At 45.6% G+C, this 26653-nt stretch overlaps 1 protein-coding gene across 1 annotated transcript in view; it reads right to left on the bottom strand.

Annotated features, from left to right (window-relative positions):
• The window catches only part of FAM178B (family with sequence similarity 178 member B), a 958733-nt gene that overhangs the window by 59011 nt on the left and 873069 nt on the right, over positions 1 to 26653 (bottom strand). Inside the window, exon 13 of the mRNA XM_063445563.1 lies at positions 13036 to 13113. Within this exon, the coding sequence (XP_063301633.1) occupies positions 13036 to 13113 (78 nt within the window). The remainder of the gene's footprint in view (positions 1 to 13035; positions 13114 to 26653) is intronic.

Raw genomic sequence — 26653 nt, 5'->3', positions numbered from 1 at the left:
CTGGTCCTTAACGATAAGAAAATTGTAAAACGGTCTGGTCACTAAGGGGTTAAGGAAGTCACTTTCCATGATAGAAGTATATGGAATGGTATGGATTTCATTATTTAAATGTATTTTTCATACTTTACAATACATAATTTTATGCATATCCACCAAAAATTTTACATATATATGTGAACGGACAGTTCCACTTTGAACCTGCTTGACTTACTGCCTTAAAGAAAAACTATAGTCACCAGAACAACAACATGTTAATGTAATTGTTCTGGTGTCTATAACCAGTTCCTGTAGGTGTTTAAATGTAAACACTTACTCTTCAGAGAAAAGCAGTCTTTACTGGCTAGTTATACCTCTAGTGGCAGTCAATCAGACAGCCACTAGAGGTGCTTCCTGTGTCAGTGCTGCAACGTGTATAGCACTGGTGGTCAGCATCTCCATGCTTTGCATGGAGATGCTGAATGTTCCCCATAGAGATGTTGAATGTTCCCCATAGAGATAAATTAATTCCAATAGTACAGCACAGCGTTTTGCGTACTGTTGTATCCTTTCATTCCCCATGTTTTTGCATTAATTCCAAGTTTTTTGCATTAATTCAGATAATGCAGCACAGCGTTTTGTATACTGTCGTATTCTTTCATTACACATTGTTTGCATTCATTCCACATATTGTTTACATTAATTACAATGGTGAAGCACAGCATTTTGCATACTGTCATATCCTGTCAGTACACATGTTTTTGGTCCAAACTATAGAAACATAGAATGTGACGGCAGATAAGAGCCATTCGGCCCATCTAGTCTGCCCAATTTTCTAAATACTTTCATTAGTCCCTGGCCTTATCTTATAGTTAGGATAGCCTTATGCCTATCCCACGCATGCTTGAACTCCTTTAATGTGTTAACCTCTACCACTTCAGCTGGAAGGCTATTCCATGCATCCACTACCCTCTCAGTAAAGTAATACTTCCTGATATTATTTTTAAACCTTTGTCCCTCTAATTTAAGACTATGTCCTCTTGTTGTGGTAGTTTTTCTTCTTTTAAATATAGTCTCCTCCTTTACTGTGTTAATTCCCTTTATGTATTTAAATGTTTCTATCGTATCCCCCCTTTCTCGTCTTTCCTCCAAGCTATACATGTTAAGATCCTTTAACCTTTCCTGGTAAGTTTTATCCTGCAATCCATATACCAGTTTAGAAGCCCTTCTCTGAACTCTCTCTAAGGTATCAATATCCTTCTGAAGATATGGTCTCCAGTACTGCGTACAATACTCCAAGTGAGGTCTCACCAGTGTTCTGTACAATGGCATGAGCACTTCCCTCTTTCTACAGCCAATACCTGTCCCTATACAACCAAGCATTCAGCTAGCATTTCCTGCTGCTCTATTACATTGTCTGCCTACCTTTAAGTCATCAGAAATAATCACTCCTAAATCCCTTTCCTCAGATGTCGAGGTTAGCACTCTATCAAATATTCTGTACTCTGCCCTTGGGTTTTTACGTCCAAGATGCATTATCTTGCACTTATCCACATTAAATGTCAGTTGCCACAACTCTGACCATTGTCATTGTCTGTCAAAAGCCTTACTGAAATCTAGGTAAGCAATGTCTACTGCACCACCCTGATCTATAATTTTAGTTACCCAATCAAAAAAATCAATAAGATTAGTTTGGCATGATCTCCCTGAAGTAAACCCATGTTGTCTCGGATCTTGAAATCCATGTGTTTTTAGATGTTCAACAATCCTATCCTTTAACATGGTTTCCATCACTTTCCCCACTACTGAAGTAAGGCTTACTGGCCTATAGTTGCCTGACTCCTCCCTATTACCTTTCTTGTGAATGGGCACAACATTCGCTAACTTCCAATCTTCTAGGACTACTCCTGTTAACAATGATTGGTTAAATAAATCTGTAAATGGTTTTGCTAGTACACCACTAAGCTCTCTTAATAGCTTTGAGTGTATTCCATCAGGTCCCATTGACTTATTTGTCTTTACTTTTGACAGTTGAAATAGAACCTCTTCCTCCGTAAACTCATGTGTAATAAATGTATCCTTTTTCTTAACTGAGATCCCTTAACTTCATTTTCATCTGTAAATACCGAACAAAAATATTCATTGAGGCAGTCAGCTAGACCTTTATCCTCTTCTACATACCTTCCTTCTTTTGCTTTTAATCTAACTAATCCTTGTTTTACTTTTCTTTTCTCATTTATGTATCTAAAAAAAAAGTTTTGTCCCCCTTTTTTACTGACTGTGCTATTTTCTCTTCTGTGTGTGATTTTATAACTTGCTTAGCCTTTTTCTGCCTAATCTTATAGATCATTCTGTCTTACTCACTCTGGTTTTTTTTTTATAATTACTAAATGCTAACTTTTAGTTTTTTACTATTTTGGCCACATCTGTCCCACAGTGGTTTCTTGAATTTTTTGCTTTTACTGACAAGCCTAATGCAATTTCCTGTTGCCTTAAGTAGTGCAACTTTTAAATAATCCCATTTCTCTTGGACTCCATTTAAATTGCTCCAGTCTTATAATGACTCCTTTACACATATTCTAATTTTAGAAAAGTCTGTTTTTCTAAAGTCTAAAACTTTTGTTTTTGTGTGGTATGCCACTGTTCTTATATTAAACCACACTGACTGATGATCACTGGATCCTAAACTTTCACCTACAGTAATCTTTACGAGTTGGCTCCTCAACGACTTGTTTTAGAGACAATCCCAGTAGGGAGATTAGAATATGTGTGCTCCTGGAACAAGTAGCTATTTTTGTTTTCCAATTCACATCAGGAAGATTAAAGTCACCCATGATGATAACTTCCCCCTTCATTGTCATTTTAGCTATTTCCTCAACTAGTAGATAATCTAACTCTTTAATTTCTCCTGGGGGCCTATCAGGGGCGGGCTGAGCCAGGGGGCGGGGAGGCAATTGCCCCCCAGGCCACCCTAAATTCTTTTAAGACCGGCCGCTGCAGGGCCGGCCCTTTAAATGCTGCAGGCTGCAGCCGCCTGAGCGCTCTGGAGAGGAGCTCGGCCATGCTACAGGGGAGGGGAGGTGAGAGGAGGGGTAAGAAGAAGGAGGGGAGAAGGGGGGGTAAGAAGAAGGAGGAAGGAGGGGGGTAAGAAGTGGTGGAGGGGGGTAAGAAGTGGGGAAGGGGGAGTAAGAAGAAGGGGAGGGAGTAAGAAGGAGGGTGGTAAGAAAAAGAGGGGGTAAGAAGGAGGGGAGATAAGAAAACGAGGGGGTAAGAAGAAGGGGTGGGTAAGAAGAAGAAGGGGTAAGAACAAGAAGGGGGGGTAAGAAGAAGAGGGGGGTTAAGAAGAAGAGGGGGAGCAATAAGAAGAAGGGGGAGTAAGAAGAAGGGGGATAAGAAGAAAAGGTGGGGGAGTAAGAAGATCAAGGGGGAAGTAAGAAGAACACAGGGAGGAGGGGGGTAAGAAGAACACGGGGGTGAGAAGAACACATGGAGGGGGGGAATGAGAAGAACACAGGGAGGGTGGAGGGGCGGGATGAGAAGAGCATAGGGAGGGTGGGTGAGTGTGAGAAGAGACCGCTAGGGGAGGGTGGGGGAGAGGAGAGACCACTAAGGGACAGAAGGGACAGCGCTAGAAACAGGGGGCAAGACAGGGAGCTCTTTCACACTACGCGCACATACACACACAATGCATCCCTATACATACACAGAAACACACAATGCATCCCTACACACACAAACACAACATGCTTCCCTTACACACAGAGAAACACACAATGCATCCATTACACACACACACAATGCAACCCTTACACACAAAGACAATGCATCCTTTGCACACAAAGACAATGCATCCTTTGCACACATACACAGAAACACACAATGCAAACCCTTACACACACATGCAAACACACACACTGCTTTTCTTACATACACACATAAACACAATGCATCTCTTACACTCAATGCACACACATACAGACACACACCTTGCATCCCTTATGCATGCAAACAGATTCATGCCATGCATCCCTTACACACAACCAGAAACACATAATACATCCCTTATACACAAATACACACTGTTTCCACTACACACAAACACACTGCATCACCTACACAAACTGGTATCCCTATACACTACATACCATAAGCACACATATTAGATCCTCTACAATAACACATAACACATCCCCTACACACTCCACTCCCTGTGAGCGAACTCATGGGTGGGTGGAAAATATAAGTGGACTTATGAGTGGGCCTTATGGTGGGCCTTATGGGCATAGTCACCGTCAGGCCCTGGGGCCCAGACCTTGAGCTGTGTAAGGGGCCCCACAAAAATGGAGCTGCTTCCAATTCTCCCAGAACATTGAATTTTGTGAGCACAGTTGCAAACAGCCTCAAGATATCGTGTTCTACACGATACCAGTGGAGCAAAACTGCAGCCCATCATCATCCTCATCTGGTTGTAAGTAGGTAATCTAGTATATTATTAATGACACTAATGTATAATTTACCTCACATTAAAGGGACACTATAACTTAATGAAGTGGTTCTGGTGTCTATAGCCGGTCCCTGCAGGCTTTTTAATGTAAACACACACTGTGTGCAGCACTGACGTTAGTTCATATGGCAGATCATATGGGTGGGGCATTGTGATGTCACATGGGGGGGGCGGCAAATTTTTCTTTTGTCTAGGGCGGCAAAAATCCTTGCACCAGCTCTGATCCTGGGCAGGTGCACCAGTCTACTGGTGACCCACAGGATGGGAGTGCACTGATTGCACTGCACTCTCCTCCTGCCCAGACCCGTCTTTACCACAGTGCCAGTGCCCTCTGCCCCTAATTTACAGTGGCTCACACTCACAACAAGCAGTGCCTGGAGCCCTTTGCAGAGATGGGAACAAAGAGGTTCTGCGGCAGCTGGCCGTCCTGCAAGCATTACATTAAACAGCTGTTCCCCATGCAGCCACAGGTGGTGCTGTGCTGGGAGAATGTGATTACTCTTCACTTCCACCCAGCCTACAGGGCAGCGCATGGGAGAGAGAGAGGAGGAGGCATGATTTAATCTTACAACAAATCCACTAAGCAAATCTTTATAAATTTGGGGGGATCAGCTCTGTTTCCACAGTTTATTGGTGTTTACTCTGATGTCTGTATTAATATTGAGGGATTTTTAAGTAGTAACATCAGTGTGTGTCAGCAGGGCCAGCCGTTGGGGTGTGCACGCTGTGCGGTCACGCAGGGTGCCATGACAACAGAGGCGCCCGGCGGCCAACACAGCTCACAAGTTGGGTACACCAGCATATTCAATTTAAACGATTTGCTGGTGGTCCACTGGTGCGCACCAGCAGTAGGTGCAGTCAGATCATATCCTTTTCCCTCGTGGTTCCGGCGCTCAGTTAGTGAGTCAGAGCACAGGCTCAGAGATTCTCAGCCTGGGCTCTGACAACATTGAAAGTCAGAGCCATGAAGGAGCAGGTATAACTAATAGCTACTGATTAGCATAACATCAATATCCGTTATAAAACCAGGAAAAGGTGGGCATGGATAGTGAACTGATTTGGTGGTGCAATGGGCCACTTGACTGGTTTTGCCCCCCAGGCCTTAGGCTGCCAGCCCTCCCCTGGTGCCTATCAATCACACCTACACGAGTTACTGTGTGATTACCAAATTCTAAAGTAACCCAAACGGACTCTATGTTTGCCTCACTAACTTTTCTATATAAAGAGTATCCTGGTATTGCTATGTCCCAGTCATTTTTCGCATTATACCATGTCTCAGTAACAGCGACTAAATCTACACTATCAGTTGCCATTATTGCCACAAGTTCATGGATCTTATTCCCTAAACTGAGAGCATTTGTAGACATGACTCTAAGCTTATAATTTTTTAATACACTTGCTACAGGCACCTTCTGTCCTTGTTTTGGGGGACAATTGGATTGATGTTTTATCACCGTTTTGGCCCTCCTAGTTTAACCCCTTAAGGACACATGACATGTGGGACATGTCATGATTCCCTTTTATTCCAGAAGTTTGGTCCTTAAGGGGTTAAATACATCCCAGCAAAACCTCTGAACTGCTCACTGAGAACATTTGTCCTATGAGAACTATTGTCCTATGTAGGGGGATAAACTAGCCCGACATAGGTGGTACCCCTTACCGTGGGAGTGGCGGGGGGGGGGAGAGCTGGCCGGTGTGGAGCCAATTGCCTGCTCTGTGGCGCCCGGTTCCCAAGTGTTGTGAGTGAAGGAGTGGTAGGTTCTCCGTGGGTGGTTGTCGTGTGTGTGGTGCGTTAACATGCTGTTGATAACTAATTATAAACGGTTTATAAACAGTTCTGGTATAACTCTTAGCGGTCTGGACTATAGACTCTTAGGGTTTCCAGTCCCCGGGTCAGTAGCCGGTTTGGCGGCAGGAACAAATGGTGCGGCTCGGGAGGGGTTCCAACTCTGGATGTTCGCCCGTCTATCTTCATGTGTGTCGAGGGGTGGTAGGCCCAGCGCCGTGAGGAGGGTCGGGGCCTCTGTCATCAATGATAGTTTATGTATTGTCCCTTTATGGTTCACCACCAGTAGCCTGGGGGACATCCACCTGTATTTAATGCCAGCTGATCTTAGCTGGCTTGTGAGGTGCTGCAGAGATCTCCGCCATTGTAAGGTGGACCTCGTGAGGTCCTGATAGAAGGTGAGGCTGGCGCCTTCAAAGATGAGCGGTGTCTTGCCTTGCAGTGCTGACCAGATGGAGATTTTGTTGTGGGAGTGTGAGCATCGCACTATGGCGTCCTGTACCGCCGTCGCTGGGGCTCTGCTGGGTTTAGGCAGGCGGTAGGTCCCATCCAGGGTAACTCTTTTGGCCTGTGCTGCCGGCAGAATAGTGGCCACCAAGCGTTTCACATAGTGGGGGAGTTCTTCTGGGGTCACCGTGTCCGGTATTCCCCTTATCTTTAGATGGTTTCTCCTTGACCTGTCGTCCAGTGTGGCTAGGTGTATGGAGAGCGAGTGTTGCAAGGTTTCTAGGTGTTGAATGGCTTCGTGTACGGTTTTCATACCTTGTTTTAGGTCAGCAATGTCTCCCTCTGTTGTTTCCACTCTATCATTAACTTTCTGTACATCTGCTTTCATAGCTGTCACGTTAGCAGCCAGCAAGTTTTTGATTTCCCCCACCAGGTTTTGGAAGTCCTGCTGGGTGACTGGGGCTGATCCATCTCCTGCTGCCTGTGTGGTATGCCCAGTGTGAGGCTGGACAGGCTGTCAGGGGGTTCAGTGGCCTTACTGTTCCCATACGGCGCCATTTTAGGCGGAGGCTGCCTCTGGAGCATGTGTTCTATGGTCTGCGCCTCTGTAGGAGTATGTGCAGTTGATTTGTGGGGTCTGCGTCCCATCTCGGCGGCAGTTGCGGTTTGCTGTGCCGGCCGCTCTCCGGGCCCACCTGGCGGTGTGAAGGCGCCAAATAGAGCCGCCAGGTCCAGGCTTTGGGTGGTGGGGTAGGCCCCGGTTTTCCGTTTCTTTTTTGGCGTCTTGGCCGCCTGGAAAAACGGCATGTGGTGTGAGCGGGTCTCGCCCTCGTTGTTGACAGGTAGGGCTCCCGTGTGTGTAGGTGATTTGGGGTGATTTTGGGTTTTTTTTCGCCGATGTCTGTCGGAGCTGCTGTAACTTGCGTCCGCTCCCGTTCAGGCGCAGGCTCCGCCCCCCACATTTGTTCTCTTTTGAGAAAGATGCAAACCATCTTTTTTGTACAGTTTATTTCCATTCCAAACAGAGCTACCATGAGAAATAAAGCCAAATCCTTGCTCCCGACACCATTCACCAAGCCACAAGTTAAAGTCCCTTATACACATCCGCCTGTCATTCTGAGTGATATGCACAGGCAGAACTTCAGAGAATGACAGTGTGGAAGCAACCTGCCGTATATCATTGGAGAAAACAATAAAAACTTCCTTAACCTATGAAAACTCATTGCAAGCCAAGTAATGTGTCCCTAGATGGACAAGTACATCCAATTCCCCTTCCTGCTTTGCTCGCTTAACAATATTACAGATACGTCTCCTGTCTCTGTGAGCAGTAGCTCCGGGAATACACCTCACAAGACCACCATTGTCCATCTCCACACCTCTTATGATGGAATCCCCCAACAACAACTGCTTTCTATTAGGCCTCACCATAGTCTCCAAGCCTGTCTCCACAACACCACTACCCTCAGTACCTGAGCCTGTCTCCACAACACCACTAGCCTCAGTGCCTGAGCCTGTCTCCACAACACCACTAGCCTCAGTGCCTAAACCTGTCTCCACAACACCACTACCATCAGTGCCTCTCTCCACAACACCACTACCCTCAGTGCCTGTCTCCACAACACCATTACACTCTGAAAGTGCAGAAAATGAATTATGTAGAGCAACAGACTGTGCAATATGCCTTTTATCCACAACTCTAAGTCTACCAGATCCTACAGTAATCAATCTGCCATTCCTAGTATGGCTTTGCAGCAGTTCCAGCCTGAGTTTGATTACCAGATAATTTACAAATCTCAGACTTCAAAAATACAATCTCCTGCCGCAAGATAGAGAACTGTCTACAGATTAGACAACAACCAAACCTCCAAAAAGTGGAACGTGAAACAAATGCATAGCAACTATTACACTGAACTAAGTCTGCCATTCCAATGAGGTGAATAATTTAAATCAAACGAATCTTAACTTTTTATTTATCCTCCTGAATACCTCAGATTACCTCCAGTTTATCTCCAGAATATCTCCAACCACACACTTAGAAGCAACCAAGCTATATTAGCCAAGCTAATGAAAACAACCCTTATATAACTCCTAAAATCACCACCCACTAGGAATGTTTAACACCTGGGTAGGCCTCTGCTTATTTGCAAACAATAGCTAATTAAATAGCAATTAATAGCAAGTAGCTAACTAATCAAATCAAATGCCTTATAATTACCAACAGGAAATCAAACCTTGTGCAATCAGTAACCTTTTCCTACAGATGAATCTTGCCTGTAACAGTAAAAAAGAAAACTCTTAGCACAAATCTTTAGACAGTTGGAGTTTCTGTAAAACTCCCCAGAATATCTCCAACCACACACTTAGAAGCAACACTTAGATGAAGCAACCAAGCTATATTAGCCAAGCTAATTACAACAACCCTTATATAACTCCTAAAATCACCACCCACTAGAAATGTTTTAAGCGGCACTGTCATGCTGAACCTACTGTTCCTCAATCTCTTCCTCTTCTCCCCATCTCTCAGGATCTGTTCTCCGTTTCTTCCGGTCTGCTATAGTTTTATTTAAAATCACAAGACAAAGTAGGGACTCTTTGCCTTATGGAGGTTGTAAGGTAACCAAGTGTATTTAAACCTCCTTCGGTAGTTTCCTCCCGAACCGCCAGAGCTTAGTGTATATAGCTCTAAGTTCGGTAGTTGAAATAGACGAAATCCATACGAATTACAAATAGCTTTACAAGATAATTCCCTTAGTAAAGCATACGAATCCCCAAACATCAGCCGAAGTCAAGAAGAAGGGTACAAAATGAACTGTCTTTAATTAACACACACAGGCTTTTATGCAAGTCCCCATTCAAGGGGACATCCCACAGGGAGGGACAAAGTATAACCAATCACATACAGTAAAAGCATAAAACACACCCAGCACAAACATACAATTCCCTCCCCTAGCCCTGGAGATAATAAAGTCTGATAAAGTAATAACTTGATTATCTCCAGGCAGAAAAATCTCAATTTTCCCCAATATCTGGAACACCCCTTTATACATGAGGTATCCCCACAAATAATTGTCCCCTGATAGTCCCGATCTGGATGACCAACATATTCAAATTTCACCCAGATCGGTTCAGGGGTTCTCAAAAACTATGGAAGTCCTCTGTGACTGGTTCACAGTGGGTGGGCTGCCCAAAATAGTTCCACAAGTTTGGGTGGTTTTGACAGTTAATTCAGTAAAGGGAGAAAAATGAATAAAAGTACCGAATGGATTCTCCTGGCTCCTAGCAGTGATTGTTCCCCTCATTCGTATGCACAACCATACCGAATAGCGCTCTTCTAGCTAATCAGTACATATAGATCCAGCGTTCGTGTGTTTAAGACCGGTGTTCGGGAATTCGAGTGTCCGATTTTAGTTCCAGACACTCAACAATCAAGTCCCGCTGCCTTTGTTCATCTGAAAAAAGATGGACGCGGTTTTCTCAGCCACGTGGCGTTCGGTAGTACGAACGCTGGCTGCACACATAGAGGGTTTAATTGAAGCAGGCTTTGAAGTTAAATGAGCCAGGGGGTGGTCTTTGTTCGGTAGTTCCATCTACCGAATGGAAAATGAAGAAATAACCAATAAAAGGGTAATTTCTTCACAGAGGTTTCCTCCGCTTGACCAGCTCTGACCAGCAGAGGAGCAAAGTGTGCTTCATTTCCGCTGGTCAGAGCAATTTTCCCATAATTCTTACCTTTCCTCCCTGTTCCCACGATGCTTCCTGTCATTTTAGCCGAAACTGCCTTATTGCGTTCTAATTGAATGAGAACAGTATGTTCGTTTGTTTTAGAACGCAATTCGGCACTTTGTTCGTGTCGGAATTTCATTCGAATAAATGAAACTCCGATCCTATTCGTGCTGTGGCTGCATCTTGCAGCCGCTTAGTAGATAACTCCCTAGTACCCACAGTATTAGGGAGCTTTCAGCCACATTTACTAATACTAAGTAAAAATTACTTCGTATTAGTAAATTATGCCCCTACTCGCTATACCGCGAGTAGGGGCATGTCTAGTAAACAGTGAGCAGCTTGTGGATGCTCACTGTAAAAATAAAATAAAAACCTATTGGCCCCCACCCCTAAACGACGGGTGGGGGCCCTAAAGTAAAATAAGGGGGGAGACCTATTGTCCCCCCCCGGTCCCCACACCTGAGAGGTGGGTGGGGGTCATAAAGATAATGAGGGGGGGGACCTACTGTCCTCCCCCCGGCCCCCACCCCTGCGCGGTGGGTGGGGGACATAAATTACAATGGGGGGACCTACTGTCCTTCCCCCGGCCCCCACCCCTGGGCGGCGGGTGGGGGCCATAATGATAATGAGGAGGGGTCCTACTGTCCTCCCCCCCTACCCGGCCCCCTACGCCTGGGCGGTGGGTGGGGGACGTAATGATAATGAGGGGGGGGGATCTACTGTCCTCCCCCCCACCCGGCCCCCACCCCTGGGCGGCGGGTGGGGGCCATAATTATAATGAGGGGGGACCCACTGTCCTCCCCCTCTCCGGCCCCCACCCCTGGGTGGCGGGTGGGGGCCATAATGATAATAAAGGGGGGACCTACTGTCTTCCCCCCCACCAGGCCCCCACCCCTGGGCTGCGGGTGGGGGCCATAATGATAATGAGGGGGGACACACACCAACTGTCCCCCTCCCCCCTACCCCCGTCCCCCTGGGCGGCGGGTGGGGGCCCTAAGTCAAATTCCCCCCTCCCCATCAAAGGTGACTAGGGGTCACCAAGCCCCTAGTCACCCACCCCCCAAAATTACTACCCTGTAAAGTAAAATTCAACTTACCATTCAAATCTTCATTTTTCAGCCCCAAAAAAGGGCAAATAAAAATCCATTATACCCGTCAAACTTAAAATAAAAGAAAAAACCCGAGCGCAAAAAAAAAACCTGACGAAAAAGAAAAAACCCGAGCGCAAAAAATAATAATCCATCTTCACCCATGGAGGGCTCCGCGCAGACTGAGCTCCGCAGGGCGGGGGAAGGCTTTTAAAGCCTTGCCCCACCCTGCAATTAGGCTAAGAACATTCTGATTGGTGGGTTTAAGCCAATCAGAGTGCTCTTTGTCATTTTACACAGCGTGGGAAAATTCCAAAGAACTTTCCCACGCTGTATAAAATGACACAGAGCACTGTGATTGGATGGCTTGAAATCCATCCAATCACAGTGCTCTGTGTCATTTTACACAGCGTGGGAAAGTTCTTTGGAATTTTCCCACGCTGTGTAAAATGACGCAGAGCACTGTGATTGTATGGATTTCAAGCCATCCAATCACAGTGCTCTGTGTCATTTTACACAGCGTGGGAAAGTAGGTCCCCCCCTCATTATCTTTATGGCCCCCACCCACCGCCCAGGGGTGGGGGCCGGGGGGAGAGGACAGTAGGTCCCCCCCCTTCATTATCATTATGGCCCCCACCCGCCGCCAAGGGGTGGGGGACGGAGAGGGGGAGGACAGTAGGTCCCCCTCCTCATTATCTTTATGGCCCCCACCCGCCGCCCAGGGGTGGGGGCCGGGGGGAGGACAGTAGGTCCCGTCCCCCCAATGTAATTTATGGCCCCCACCCGCCGCTCAGGGGTGGGGGCCAGGGGGAGGACAATAGGTCCGCCTCCCCCTTATTGTTATTTCGGGCCCCCACCCGCCGCGCAGGGGTGGGGGCCGGATAGTAGGGTTTTTTTTTTTACAGTGAGCAGCCACAGATGTTGCCACATCACCTCACCGCCCTAAGGAAATAAAGCTGTTTTATTTATCTTTTCTCCCTCAAAGAGCTGATCCCTGCGCTGCCTTCCTGCCTCCATAGGATGTAAGTACATTCAGAGGAATGCTATTTCAGAGGAAGCCCCACTACAGGGATTTAAACCATGTAAATAAATATTGTTGCTCCTGCAGAACGGCAATATTTTGCATTGCAGGACTAAGCAGACAGAGACATGGCACCCAGACCACTTAATTGAGATAAAGTGGTCTGTGTACCTATAGAGTCTCTTTAGTCTGATTTAAAAGACACATCTGTCAGATCTATTCACTGTTTGTAATCCATATGAGGTACTCTTACCAATAAATATCCCCAATGAACTTATATAATGTAGATTGAGTATGTAGTCTACAGACTCTAAATTTGTCTACACTTGTAATATAGCTACGGAACAAAAGTCCTATATTTCATTATTTAGTTTAATAAAATTACTAAATGCTAATGAACATTTAAGATTGGTTAACCAATCCACTACTAAACAGTATTTAGTAGTAGTAAATTATCTTTGAAAGCAATATAACAAAAAAACATACTTACCCACTTATTTAAAGATATTTTTTTTGCTGCCACTACTATATTGGCCAGTTTAAGAAGAGTGTGGCATAGGTAACATGCCTGAAAGAGAAACAGATTATTAGAAATACTCAAATATATATTGTAACATATGCAACAGAATCTCTACAAGTATTAAGACAGTGGTATGCACTGAATGTATAAATGATCATTTACATTCATCATTATAAATGTAATATATGAAGTCTTATATATGTGGTCAACGGAAAAATCGAATGCAAATTTAGCAAAGAACAATTGCTTAACCTCTTCACTACCAACCATTTGTTTTCAAAAATATTAGCATAACATTTATTTAAAACAAGGGATGCATCACTAGCAAATAAACATACAATAAAACAAAAATTGAGTGTATAGATTGCTTTTCAGAAGAACTTTTCAGACAAACATAGAAATAAACATTACGTAAATTTACACCATTTTTATTTTTTATTTAATAATTTGTCCTTTTTTGGGGGATATTAAATGCTTTTGAATGTAGAAAAAAAAGAGAGAAAGGAGAGGGGATTGTTACATGATACAGAAAAGAAGAGAATAGAGTGGAGTGGCCAAAACGGCCGCAGAAGGCGGGTGGATGTCCACTCCACCAGAGGATTTCTCTTAAATTAAAAATTCGTATTAATGGTATATGGTATAACCTTTATTGAGACGAATATATATATATACAAAAATAATAAAAAATGTGAAACCTCTCAAACGTGAAAAGATTAGTGAAACCCAAGTGGTAATAAACCTTTCAAATCTGGGTAGACTAGGTCCACATTGCCACCTCAATACCACGAGTATAATTATATGAGAAAGAAAGAATCAACTTCTAATGTAATCTATACATAGAATACTCCAAGAAAATGGTATATAAATAGTGAGTGGCTAGGGCTATAAACAGCTGTTTGTGGTGATCCCCCAATCTACAAGGTGTAAAGATCAAAGTAGAGGATAAATTCCCATAGCAAGAAGTGATATAACTCATATCTAAACTGTAGCAAATGTAACAGGGTCTATGTAAGACTCCGTGCATACATCCCTGTACTTTATACCAGATGTCCAAAGTAGCAAATAGTTACTAAGCAGATTGCTAGTGGACTAGCTATATTATGGAAAAAAATGCTACAGATATTATATATTTGCACCTCCTGCTCAAGAGGGCGCTAGAGGGGGGGGTGGTGGTGGTATAGAACTGAGAGAATCTTTATGCTAGTTAAAGGTAGACAGAGGTTAATAAAGAGGTAGCACGTGTGCATGTATAATAAAGGGTTATTAGGGTAGCTGGACGTCACTGCACTGTATAACATAAATATTTAGCAGATACTGGATGATGCCGTTAGGGTGGGTGCACAAACACTCCACCTAAAGTAAACAGATCGCCCACCCGCCGATAGAAACCACAGTGTGGATTATACCTGAATCCAACATCACTGCTTAACGTCACTACACTGTACACCAGTATTCATTAGCAGGTACTGGACGAAGCTGATAGGTATACATACACACCACCTAAAATAAATAGATTGCCCACCCGCCGATAGAGCCACAGTGCAAATTACACCTGAATCCAATGAACCCTCATACAGCCAAAGGCTGTTAGCTACACATACATCTGAAAACAAGTAAAGTAAAGTGAACTCTCTATCTCCTACTGCTGCTACACGGCAGTCTGTGTAATGATCTGCCCAAGAACCCCCACTCTCCATGAGTCACACCATATTCAGCTGTCTAAGTCACCCAGAAATAAAACAAAAAAACTGTCAAGGAGAAACGCTCGACGCGCATTTCGGCGTACTAACACACCTTTGTCAAGAGCTCACGGCATAACTGAATGGGAATGAATATAAACGGTACGTAGCCCCGCCTCCAAGTGAGCATATCCAATTGAACTTGTTCGTGGCGTATTGGGGTATTTGGCGTATTTTAAATAAATATTTTTCCTCAGTATATATTAAAGAGATATGTAAATGATTGCGGCAAAAAACTTGCAGAAAAATTTTGATTGGATGACTAAAGACTAGGTGCTGCAGCAACTCAAGTAAGCTCCGTGGCCTGAAGGTATTCACCCACGAGTAATTAAGGATCTAAATGTGGATATAAGTAAACCTCTATTTTTAATCTTTTAGGATTCTTTTAGGAATTGTACCGGAGGATTGTAGGAAGGCAGTTGTGGTTTCTATATTGAAAAAGGGTTCAAAATCTGTGTCTGGAAATTATAGACCAGTGAGCTTAACCTCTTAACCCCTTCACAACCGTGGACCGTCATCTGAAAAATCCCCTTGAGGACCAGTGACGGTCCTGAACCATCATAACGGTATTATGTACTTGCCCGATAGCCTCGTTCCCCCGGCGGTGATCGGCGTTGCTCCCGGTGTGGGGAGACTGCCTGACAGCCCAGACAGTCTCCCCGCGGCGAATTAGGACCCCGCAGCCACGTGATCGCTCAACAGAGCGGTCACATTGGCACAATAGCTGTCCAAATATCTGCCTGCAGGGGGACTGCCTTTGCTGACAGACAGTCTCCCTGCATGTGTAAAATGAAAAAAAAATGTTAATAAAAATATAATTATATATGTGTGTATATATATATATGATATATAGATAAATATTAAAACTATATAATATATGTCTATATATCTTGTATATATATATATATATATATATAATGTCATACTAAGTGTATTTTTATTTTTAAATTTATATATATATATTAATATAAAAATACACTTATAATTAAATTACACACGTATATATACAATATATATATAAGCACTATATATATTGTATATATAGATATATTATTATAAAATACAAATAATAAGTAAATTAAAATACATTAAAAAACTAAAAATAATAAAACAAAATTATATATATATACATATATATATATGAAATTGTATTCTAAGTATATTTTGATATAAATATACATTTATATATATATATATATATATATATCTCAAAATACACTTAGAATGAAATTATATATACATCTATGTATATATAAATAAATCAAAATAATACAATATATATATATATATATCCATATACAAAATTACATAAATAATTTCATAAATATACACGTATACTTCAAATATATAAATATGCATATATATTTAAATTCTACATGCGTATTTATGTAATATTTTTACATAATCAAGTAATTTTATTGATTGCAATTTGAGGGACCTGCCTGACAACCCAGGCCGAAAGTCCAGAGAATTTAATTTGCTAGCACTATATTTAACCCTGTAACTTTCTATGACACCCTAAAACATGTGCATGGGGGTACTGTTTTACTCAGGAGACTTTGCTGAACACAAATATTAGTGTTTCAAAACCGTAAAACATATCACGATAATTATATCATCAGTGAAAGTGCTGTTTGAGAGCGTATGGTACCCCAGGAATGAGAATTACCCAAATGATGGCATACCATTTGCAAAAGAAGACAACCCAAGGTATTGCAAATGGGGTATGTTTAGTCTTTTTTAGTAGCCACTTAGTCACAAATACTAGTCAAAGTTAACGTTCATAATAGTTTTTTTGCATTTGTAACACACAAACAAATATAAATGCTAACTTTGGCCAGTGTTGACTGAACATACCCCATATTAATTACCCTGGGTTATCTACTTTAAAAAAAATATGTACATGTGAGGTGTGTTTCAGAGATTTATGACAGATAACAGTGTTACAATGTCACTATTGATACATTTTAAAAATATATATTTTAAAACAGCAATTTCCTACTTGTACTTATAGCCCTATAACTTGCAAAAAAAGCAAAAAAAGCAAGTTTTTAAACTCAGGACAACATTTTTTTTTTTAATTCTTTATTCATGGCGTGCAAAGAAATAACAGAGTGTTCAGTAAGCCACAACAGCCTCTGCACACAGATTGATAACAAGGCATATAAAACAGAGTTATGGCATTTGTATATATCGCACATTTTAAGGATTTTATGGTATGCTTAGATTTCAGACTAACTAGTAGATGACCGGAGCTACTGTTAAGGGAGAGTGGCTGACCTTTGCATAAACATAGGCATGTGGCTAATCATTGTAAAGTAGTACGGTGAGTAAAGTATGAAGAGATGCATAGAGCTGTTAGCTAATATAGACATGCTGAGTTGTTTTGCTGAACAATACTGTAATTGTGCCATAGGGTACCGGTAGTAATTTTCTTAGTTGGAGGTAGCTTCTCGGGGGGCCGCTGTGATTTAAAAATGCCTGGGCCGAATTTTCTTCCCAGTCCAGCCCTGGTGACAACCCACAATTTAGGTGGCTTGCCCCTCCCCCTTAGCTCCCTTAGAATGGGTAAAAACTCACCTTATTTCCAGCTCTTCATGGGTCCGCTGGTGCTGGCCCCGCCCCCGCCAAACACTGTTTTGGCCAATCAGCAACTTCTCATAGAGATGCATTGAATGTAGTAAGCCCTGTCATTCACATGCACACACTAATCAAATAGACTCATGTATTTGCACACAATGAGTCACTATAAAAATATAATTCTGGATTTATACATACTAACTGAGAATGCTCTTCAAATACACCTCTGCTTTCACTTGCATACTCCACACAGAGTATGTGTCTATACTAGACATGGGGGCCCAGGGATTAAGTTTGCTTGGGGGCCCAAATTGCCGTCAATCCCTACCTGGACATAAGACATTGTAATGCTGCGCTGTTCACAAAACCTTCTGTGAATGGGGGGACTGAGTGTTCTACGTGTGTGGGGGAGACTGAGCGCTGTTTGTATGAGTGTGTGTAGTTGATGAGTGTTGTGTGTAAAGATTGAGAGAAGTATGTGGGTGTAGGTTGAACATGCCTGTATCTGTAATGGTTGAATTAAGTGTATGGAGGGAAGTGCAAGTAGGGCTGAGAGTTGTGTGTAGTGTCTGAGTATGTGTATAGCAGAGTCTGTATAGTGGATGTAGCAATTGTGCATGTTTGTTATGAAAGCTGGAGTGTATGCGTGTAAAGGGGATGTAGTGGGTTTCTCTATTTAGGATGAAGTGGCTGCCACTGTGTAGTTTTGAAGTGTTGCCTACTGGGCAATTGTCAGGGCCTGGCCTTCTCATGGACAGAGTCAAAGCTCCAGGTTTAGAGCTGGGCCTAGTCTAATGTGTATGTAATTCAGCTCTTAATCTGCTTTAATATTGAATTGGACTTTGTATCTCTACTCAGAGTAGTATTACATCCAGTTTTTTTGTCTTTAATTCTACCACATTAATTAAATATGTAAGTTTTTTTTTTTTTTTTTTTGCAGTGCAAATAAAAGTTACAAACTGGCTCCAGGTACCCCAACGGCATTCCTAGAGCTACTTGACTTGTCTAACAATTAGGGTAGTTGCTAAGCATTGCACATTTTTTTGTTGTTAATAGTTACAAGCTAAAGGTACATGCATGTGTTATTTTGTGTTTGCGATTTGCATGCTTAAATGTGAGAGAGATAACATCCCCCTAGCTCCCGGTGCCCCCACAGCCACCCCTGAGTGATGATAGCAAGGCTGGTTCATTATGACAGGTGTAGTTCAATATTGCATTGCTGTACCAGGACTAGTCTTGCCGGTCTTTGGGTACCGAAAGTCCCCTTGTGTCTGTTAACTGTTTGCCCTCTGTGGGCTCAGCATTTTCCCGCTGTTGTTCAGCGATCTGCCTGTGTTGCGGCTCTCGCGGGGTTGATTGACATGTGCTTCACGACAGTCTGGGGGCAATATGCGGCATATGGCTCGATGGACTTGGATCTCGGTGGGTTTGGCTGTGCCCTTGTTCGCTGCTGGTCTATCTCCTGAACAGAGCTGAGAGCTAGAGGAGGGTCTCCAGAGGCAAGTGCCCCGTTAAGGGGTTAGTATGTGCGCGTGCAGCTGGGCTTTGTGTTTGTCGGAACTGTTGGTGCTTCTGGTCCGCGTTGGATGTGGAGGGGCAGCTTTCATGCACGCCGTTCTTGGTGCTGTTGTGCGCAGCCTCCGCCATCTTAGATTCATCGCTTAGGTTGTGTATCAGTTTGACCGTGCTGCTAGGCCTTAGTCTCAGTCCCTGTTGTAGCGGCCGAGGCACCAGGGTGCGGACCGGGATCACCCCCGCCGGTCCAGGGGGGGGGGGGGACAGAGCTGGTTCCTTGAGGGTCTTGGCCCCTGGCTGGACACTGTGGCAGGATAGTGGGGCGGCGGCCGTCTGCTCCACTCACTGTAGGGGTAGTCCTCAACTTTGGCAATGAAGATATCTCCCCCAGGGGACTAATACTCATTGAGCCAGCCTCACCCTGGGTCCAGTGCACCCTGCCCGTCAAGGGCCGCTGTTGCCAGTCAGCATATTGGTCAGAAATTGTAGTTTTGTGGCTGAATGCTTTAAGTTTTGCTGGAGCTGGTCTGTCTTGCGACTGTCTGGCTTGGCGGTCCGGCCCCACCCCCCAAATATGTAAGTTTTATACATTTAAACTACTACTACTTCTGTTAGTGTCGGTGTCAGTATCATAAGGATATCATTTTCATGCATCAGTGGAAAAAGCAAAACAAAACCAAGAGCTGTCGTATAGATGGCAGGCAGCCCACAAAGGATGACATCATCACCCAAGAGAATCTGGAACTAACTAATGCCTGGCTATGCCGGAGGATGAGCGTGCCTGGAACTGCAATCAAATAAAGCTCTTACCTCTATAGATTACTAATACATGAAATGAGATACATAGAAACAAAGAAACATAGAATGTGACGGCAGATAAGAACCATTTGGCCCATCTAGTCTGCCCAATTTTCTAAATACTTTCATTAGTCTCTGGCCTTAGCTTATAGTTAGGATAGCCTTATGCCTATCCCACGCATGCTTAAATTCCTTTACTGTGTTAACCTCTACCACTTCAGCTGGAAGGCTATTCCATGCATCCACTACCCTCTCAGTAAAGTAATACTTCCTGATATTATTTTTAAACCTTTGTCCCTCTAAGACTGTCCTCTTGTTGTGGTAGTTTTTCTTCTTTTAAATATAGTCTCCTCCTTTACTGTGTTGATTCCCTTTATGTATTTAAATGTTTCTATCATATCCCCCCTGTCTCGTCTTTCCTCCAAGCTATACATGTTAAGATCCTTTAACCTTTCCTGGTAAGTTTTATCCTGCAATCCATGAACCAGTTTAGTAGCCCTTCTCTGAACTCTTTCTAAGGTATCAATATCCTTCTGAAGATACGGTCTCCAGTACTGCGTACAATATTCCAAGTGAGGTTTCACCAGTGTTCTGTACAATGGCATGAGCACTTCCCTCTTTCTACTGCTAATACCTCTCCCTATACAACCAAGCATTCTGCTAGCATTTCCTGCTGCTCTATTACATTGTCTGCCTACCTTTAAGTCATCAGAAATAATCACTGTAACGGGACGCGGTATATTAGTCCACGATATCCGTTGGTATCCTCAGGAAATCCACAGTCAAGACAGAAAGCACGGCAATATTCCCCATCCTCCCAATAACCGGACGAAACACAGTTTGGGAGTCAACTAACTCGCTTTATTCACAGACTTCCATATTTATGCAGTTCCCCTTGCAAGGGGTTTCCTTACAGCTGTTACAGGGGATTTCTCCCATCAGGCATTGTAATTATCCCAACAGGCATTGCTACACGAGAGGGATACTCCCACTAAAATGGACGATTAAGTGGATTATCCCCTCGTGGAGCAAAACCGACAATTTATATAGAAATCCATATTTTATACATTTTTGCTCGCTTTTAGACGAATGACCGTTCGGTAGATAGCTGGAGTCGGCGGGCACATTTAGTGAGAATACCGCTCTGATCCCAGCTAAACTAACCGAACGCCGCACAAAATACATTAAAACATTGAGTTCGGTTTAAAAGTACCGAACATCTATGGGGAACAGAATGTGCCGAACGCGGAACTCCCGAACGCTCTAGAAGTCCAGCGGTGTTCGGATCATGGAGTAGCCGTTTTCAGTTCCAGGCTCTCGACGACCGAACACCGCTGCAGAGACAAAGGATCCAAGATGGCCGACCGCCGCATGGTCGGTAGCAGGACGGCGGCCACCTAGGAGAGCCCTTAATTACCGATTGCAACATTGTTGCAATCGGTTAATTGGTGCCACACGACTTGTGAATGTGTGGTCTACCTGGGGAGCCCGCATTCGTCCGGCGAACGGCTGGAATAGCCGTGTTTCGTCGAACTAATGCTTTGTATGCTGGCAGCGTACGGCTGCCAGCATGCGAACGGCCATAACACAGCACTTATACAGGTAATGACATACAGTATACATTCAGCCTATGGACAACCTGCAATACATATCGTCCAGAAGTGGCTAGGTTTGCCACAATGCTCCCCCAGAACCAAGCCGGCATACACAGTCTGATCCCAACGGATCGGCTTGGGGATGTCCGGGGGAGTACTCACAGATCACTTCTCTAGTTCAGTCTGTCTGGATAACCCGTCAGCGTTACCGTTTTGTTTTCCTGGCCGGTAGTGGATGGTAAAGTCAAAGGGCTGCAGCGCCAAACTCCAGCGCAGCAGCCTGGCATTGTCCCCAGATACACGGTTTAGCCACACCAACGGGTTGTGATCTGTGAGTAAGGAAAAAGGTTGTCCATACAAATACGGCTGTAACTTTTTAAGGGCCCACACCACGGCCAGGCATTCTTTCTCGATGGCGGCGTAGCTTACTTCGCGGGGTAACAACTTGCGGCTTAAGTAGGCTACGGGATGTTCTCCGCCATCGGCTCCCACTTGGCTCAGCACTGCCCCCAATCCAAACATTGAAGCGTCTGTGTGGACAAGAAATCTTTTAGTTGGATCAGGAGCCATTAACACAGGAGCATTAGTTAGTGCGGTCTTGAGCTGTTGGAATGCCTGCTCACACTCTGGGGCCCAGACAACCAGTCGGGGAAGGTTCTTTTTGGTCAGGTCCGTCAGGGGTTTGGCCAGGGTACTGTAGTCGGGTACAAATTTCCTATAATACCCTGCAGTCCCTAAAAACGCTAGCACCTGGGTTTTGGTCCTGGGGGTAGGCCACTTGGCCACGGCCTCAATTTTGGCTGGCTCGGGTCTCTGCTGCCCACACCCTACTCGGTGTCCTAGATACTGCACCTCGGCCATCCCTATGTGGCACTTACTCGGTTTCAGCGTTAACCCCGCTCCCCCAATACGATCTAGGATCGCCCCTATATGTTGGAGGTGGTCCTCCCAAGTCTGGCTGAAGATGGCTATGTCGTCCAGGTAGGCACAGGCATAGTCTTGGAAGCCGTCCAGTAGTCGATCTACCATCCGCTGAAAAGTAGCCGGAGCGTTTTTCATCCCGAAGGGCATGACCTTGAACTGGTACAGGCCAAACGGGGTGACAAACGCCGACTTGGGGATGGCATCGTCGGCTAAAGGAATCTGCCAGTATCCCTTACATAAGTCAATTGTAGTGAGATACTGGCCCCGTGCCATTTTATCTAGCAGTCCGTCTATACGGGGCATCGGGTAGGCGTCAGACACGGTCTTGTCATTCAGCCTCCGGTAGTCAACGCAGAATCGGGTGGTGCCGTCCTTTTTAGGCACCAGGACTACCGGTGATGCCCAGGGGCTATCTGAGGGTTCGATAACCCCTAACTGCAGCATTTCATCTAGCTCGGCCTTCATATGAGTCCGGACGGATCCCGGGACCCTATATGGGGCCTGCCGCATAGGTAGCTGTCCCGGGGTTTCAACTCGGTGGGTGGCCAGCGGAGTGTACCCAGGTAAATTAGAGAACGTAGCCCCTTTGGCTACGATCAGCTCCTGTATCTGGGCACGCTCGCGAGGGCTTAGCCGCTCCCCCAGTTGAACCCCCCGGGAGGGCTCTACCGGCTCTTCCTGTTCTAGCAGATCAGGTAGTGGTAAGTTCTCCTGATCTTCCATGGCTGAGGCACAGATTGCCGTCACATCCTCTATCCGCTCGTGGTAGGGTTTGAGCAGGTTGACGTGAAGCATGCGTCTCTTCCCTACCCCGGAGCAGGGGCCAATCACATAGGTAGTGTCGCATCGCTGCTCCACTACCTGGTATGGGCCTTGCCAGACGGCCTGCAGCTTATCTGTGCGGACAGGTTTTAAAATTAAAACCTTCTGCCCCACTTGAAAGCTGCGGTCCCTGGCTCCCCTATCGTACCATCGCCGCTGCCGTTGTTGGGCCGCCTGGAGGTTGGTGTGTACGTCCTGGGTTAGCGCCTCCAGTCGGTCTCGGAACTCCAGCACGTACGATACTATCGGGGTTTCGCTAGCGATACTCTCCCCCTCCCAGTGCTCCCTAATTAAGTTTAAAGGTCCCCGTACTCTCCTCCCGAACAGTAGTTCGAATGGGGAGAACCCAGTCGATTCTTGGGGAACCTCTCTATACGCAAAGAGCAGGTGAGGTAGAAATCTCTCCCAGTCTTTGTGGGTTTCCCCGAACGTCCGAAGCATCTGCTTCAACGTCCCATTAAAGCGTTCACATAGTCCATTGGACTGGGGGTGGTAGGCTGAATTGACTATGGGCTTAATGCCACACACTTTCCACATTTGTTGGGTAACCTCAGCAGTAAATTGAGTGCCCCGGTCAGATATTATCTCCTGGGGGAACCCTACTCGGGAAAATACTTTTATCAGAGCTTCCGCCACGGTTTCCGCGTGAATGTTAGAGAGTGCTACTGCTTCGGGATATCGGGTGGCGTAGTCCACCACCGTTAAAATGTATTTCTTCCCAGAAGGACTGGGTTTTGGCAGGGGCCCTACTATATCTACGGCGACCCTGCTGAAGGGTTCGGCGATAATGGGAAGGGGGCATAACTTGGCCTTGTGGCGATCCCCTCGTTTTCCTACCCTCTGGCAGACGTCGCAGGACGTGCAATATTGTCGCACATCCTGTGAGATCCCGGGCCAGAAGAACGCGTGTGTTAGGCGGTACCGGGTACGGGTCATCCCTAGGTGTCCTGATAAGGGGATATCGTGAGCAATTCTGAGCAGCTCCTGCCTATACTTCCGGGGTACCACTAGTTGTTTGTTCGTCAAAGTGACGGACCCCCCCACATCCTTGGCCGTGATACGGTACAGTAACTCTTTTTCCCACGTGTAATGCTCCCCCTCTAGCCCGGTCTGGGCAGCTTGTGCCCGGTCCCTATAGACTTGTAATGTGGGATCGGTCTGTACTTCGGTGATAAAGGTAGTCGGGGTATCCCAGGATATGGAAGTCGAGGAAGGGTCGTGGTCTCTTACCTGAGCCTCAGAGTGTATCGGTGTAGCCGTGGTGCGTGCCTGTTGCCGTGTGGTTACTGGATGGGCTTCCTGGTAGGGTGCCTGTGGAATAAAGGCAGAGGTCATCTGACCCAAATCATTCCCTAACACCACATCTGCTGGTAAGTTCTGCATGAGTCCCACTTCTACTGTCCCCTCTCCCGCACCCCAGTTCAAATGTACTTTCGCCGTGGGTAGTCGGTATACAGCTCCCCCGGCTACCCGAACGGCCACAGATCCGCCGGTATGCGTGCCCTCCGAAACCAAATGGGGGGCTACCAGGGTTAAGGTAGCTCCCGAATCTCGCAGACCCTGTACTTCGGTTCCCTCAAGAGTTACCAGCTGTCGATGATGTTGCCGGTTATCCGTGGCTCGGACCGACATGACTTCGTGCAATATGCCCAGAGGTTCCTCCGCCTGCACACTCCATAAATCCTGAGTGGCGGGGTCCCTCTGGTAATGGTGCGCAGCCGCCCTGGGTGCGGGGTTTGGACGGCCCTGATTCCAGGTGGGCCTGCTGCGATTCTGGGTGCATTCCCGGGCCATATGCCCCCATTGTTTGCAGGAATGGCATTGGATGTTGGCCCGCCCGTTGTATCTGGACGGTGGCGGTATCTGTCCTTGTGAGGGACGGAACGGGGCAGCGGTGGGCGCTAGGGGTGTTGTAGCGCTAGGTAGTCCTGGGGGTCGGGAGTAGCTTTTGGCTACGGGTCCCTGGGGTCTCCGGGCATCAAAATGTTGATCGGCCAACCTAGCCGCTTCCGTTAGGGTAAGGGGTTTCCTATCCCGTACCCATTCTTGTGTCTCCGGAGATAATCCATTAAAAAATTGTTCCAGCAACATCAGCTGGCGCAATTCCTCCATGGTGGTGGCGTTGCTGGCCTGGATCCACCCTTGGGAGGCTTGATCCAATTTGTGTGCCCATTCTGCGTGCGAATCTCGCTCTGGTTTGCGTAAGTGTCGGAACTTGCGCCGGTATGCCTCTGGGGTAATGGCATACCTCTCCAAGATTGCCCGCTTTACTTTGGCATAATCTTTGCTGTCCTCACTGGGTACAGCACGGTACGCTTCGGCTGCCCGACCTGCTAGTTTGCTTGCTAGCAGTTGCACCCATACGGACGGTTCTAGCTCATGCAGATCACACAGTCTTTCAAAGTCCTGCAAGTACCCGTCTATCTCGTCCTTTTCCTCGCAAAAAGCCCTGAAGGCCTGGTACGGGATCTTGGGCTTTACTGGGTTGTAGAGGGACCCTGGGTTTGACTCGGTTCGAGTCAGGGTGTGTTGCGGGCTGTGTGCCATAACATATTCCTGCACATTTGCCATTACCATATGTAACGTGGCATCTGATATCGGTTGCGGCAAAAACGCTAACCTGGTCCTCATTTCTCTTTCATAGAGCGTTTCCTCCATAACTACCGGGGGGGTAGCGCTGCGGGCTTGGTCTCCCTCCATCAGCTCGGCAATGATTGTCGCCTTGTTTTTGCTGCTGGCTACTTTCCCTCTGGCTTCCAGTAGTTCCTTTAACGTCTGTCGCTTCAGTATGGTATAGTCAATCTCCATACGAATTGCCTTTGCTTTCCTCGTTCGGTAGTTCCAGTTACACGAACTCCGTTTTTCGGCTGTAAGGTTCGGATCCCGTCGCTTGCCACCAATTGTAACGGGACGCGGTATATTAGTCCACGATATCCGTTGGTATCCTCAGGAAATCCACAGTCAAGACAGAAAGCACGGCAATATTCCCCATCCTCCCAATAACCGGACGAAACACAGTTTGGGAGTCAACTAACTCGCTTTATTCACAGACTTCCATATTTATGCAGTTCCCCTTGCAAGGGGTTTCCTTACAGCTGTTACAGGGGATTTCTCCCATCAGGCATTGTAATTATCCCAACAGGCATTGCTACACGAGAGGGATACTCCCACTAAAATGGACGATTAAGTGGATTATCCCCTCGTGGAGCAAAACCGACAATTTATATAGAAATCCATATTTTATACATTTTTGCTCGCTTTTAGACGAATGACCGTTCGGTAGATAGCTGGAGTCGGCGGGCACATTTAGTGAGAATACCGCTCTGATCCCAGCTAAACTAACCGAACGCCGCACAAAATACATTAAAACATTGAGTTCGGTTTAAAAGTACCGAACATCTATGGGGAACAGAATGTGCCGAACGCGGAACTCCCGAACGCTCTAGAAGTCCAGCGGTGTTCGGATCATGGAGTAGCCGTTTTCAGTTCCAGGCTCTCGACGACCGAACACCGCTGCAGAGACAAAGGATCCAAGATGGCCGACCGCCGCATGGTCGGTAGCAGGACGGCGGCCACCTAGGAGAGCCCTTAATTACCGATTGCAACATTGTTGCA

This window comes from Pelobates fuscus, chromosome 3 (genome assembly GCF_036172605.1).
Source record: "Pelobates fuscus isolate aPelFus1 chromosome 3, aPelFus1.pri, whole genome shotgun sequence".
Lineage (NCBI taxonomy): Eukaryota > Metazoa > Chordata > Amphibia > Anura > Pelobatidae > Pelobates > Pelobates fuscus.
This window is presented reverse-complemented; position numbering and strand designations above follow the sequence as displayed.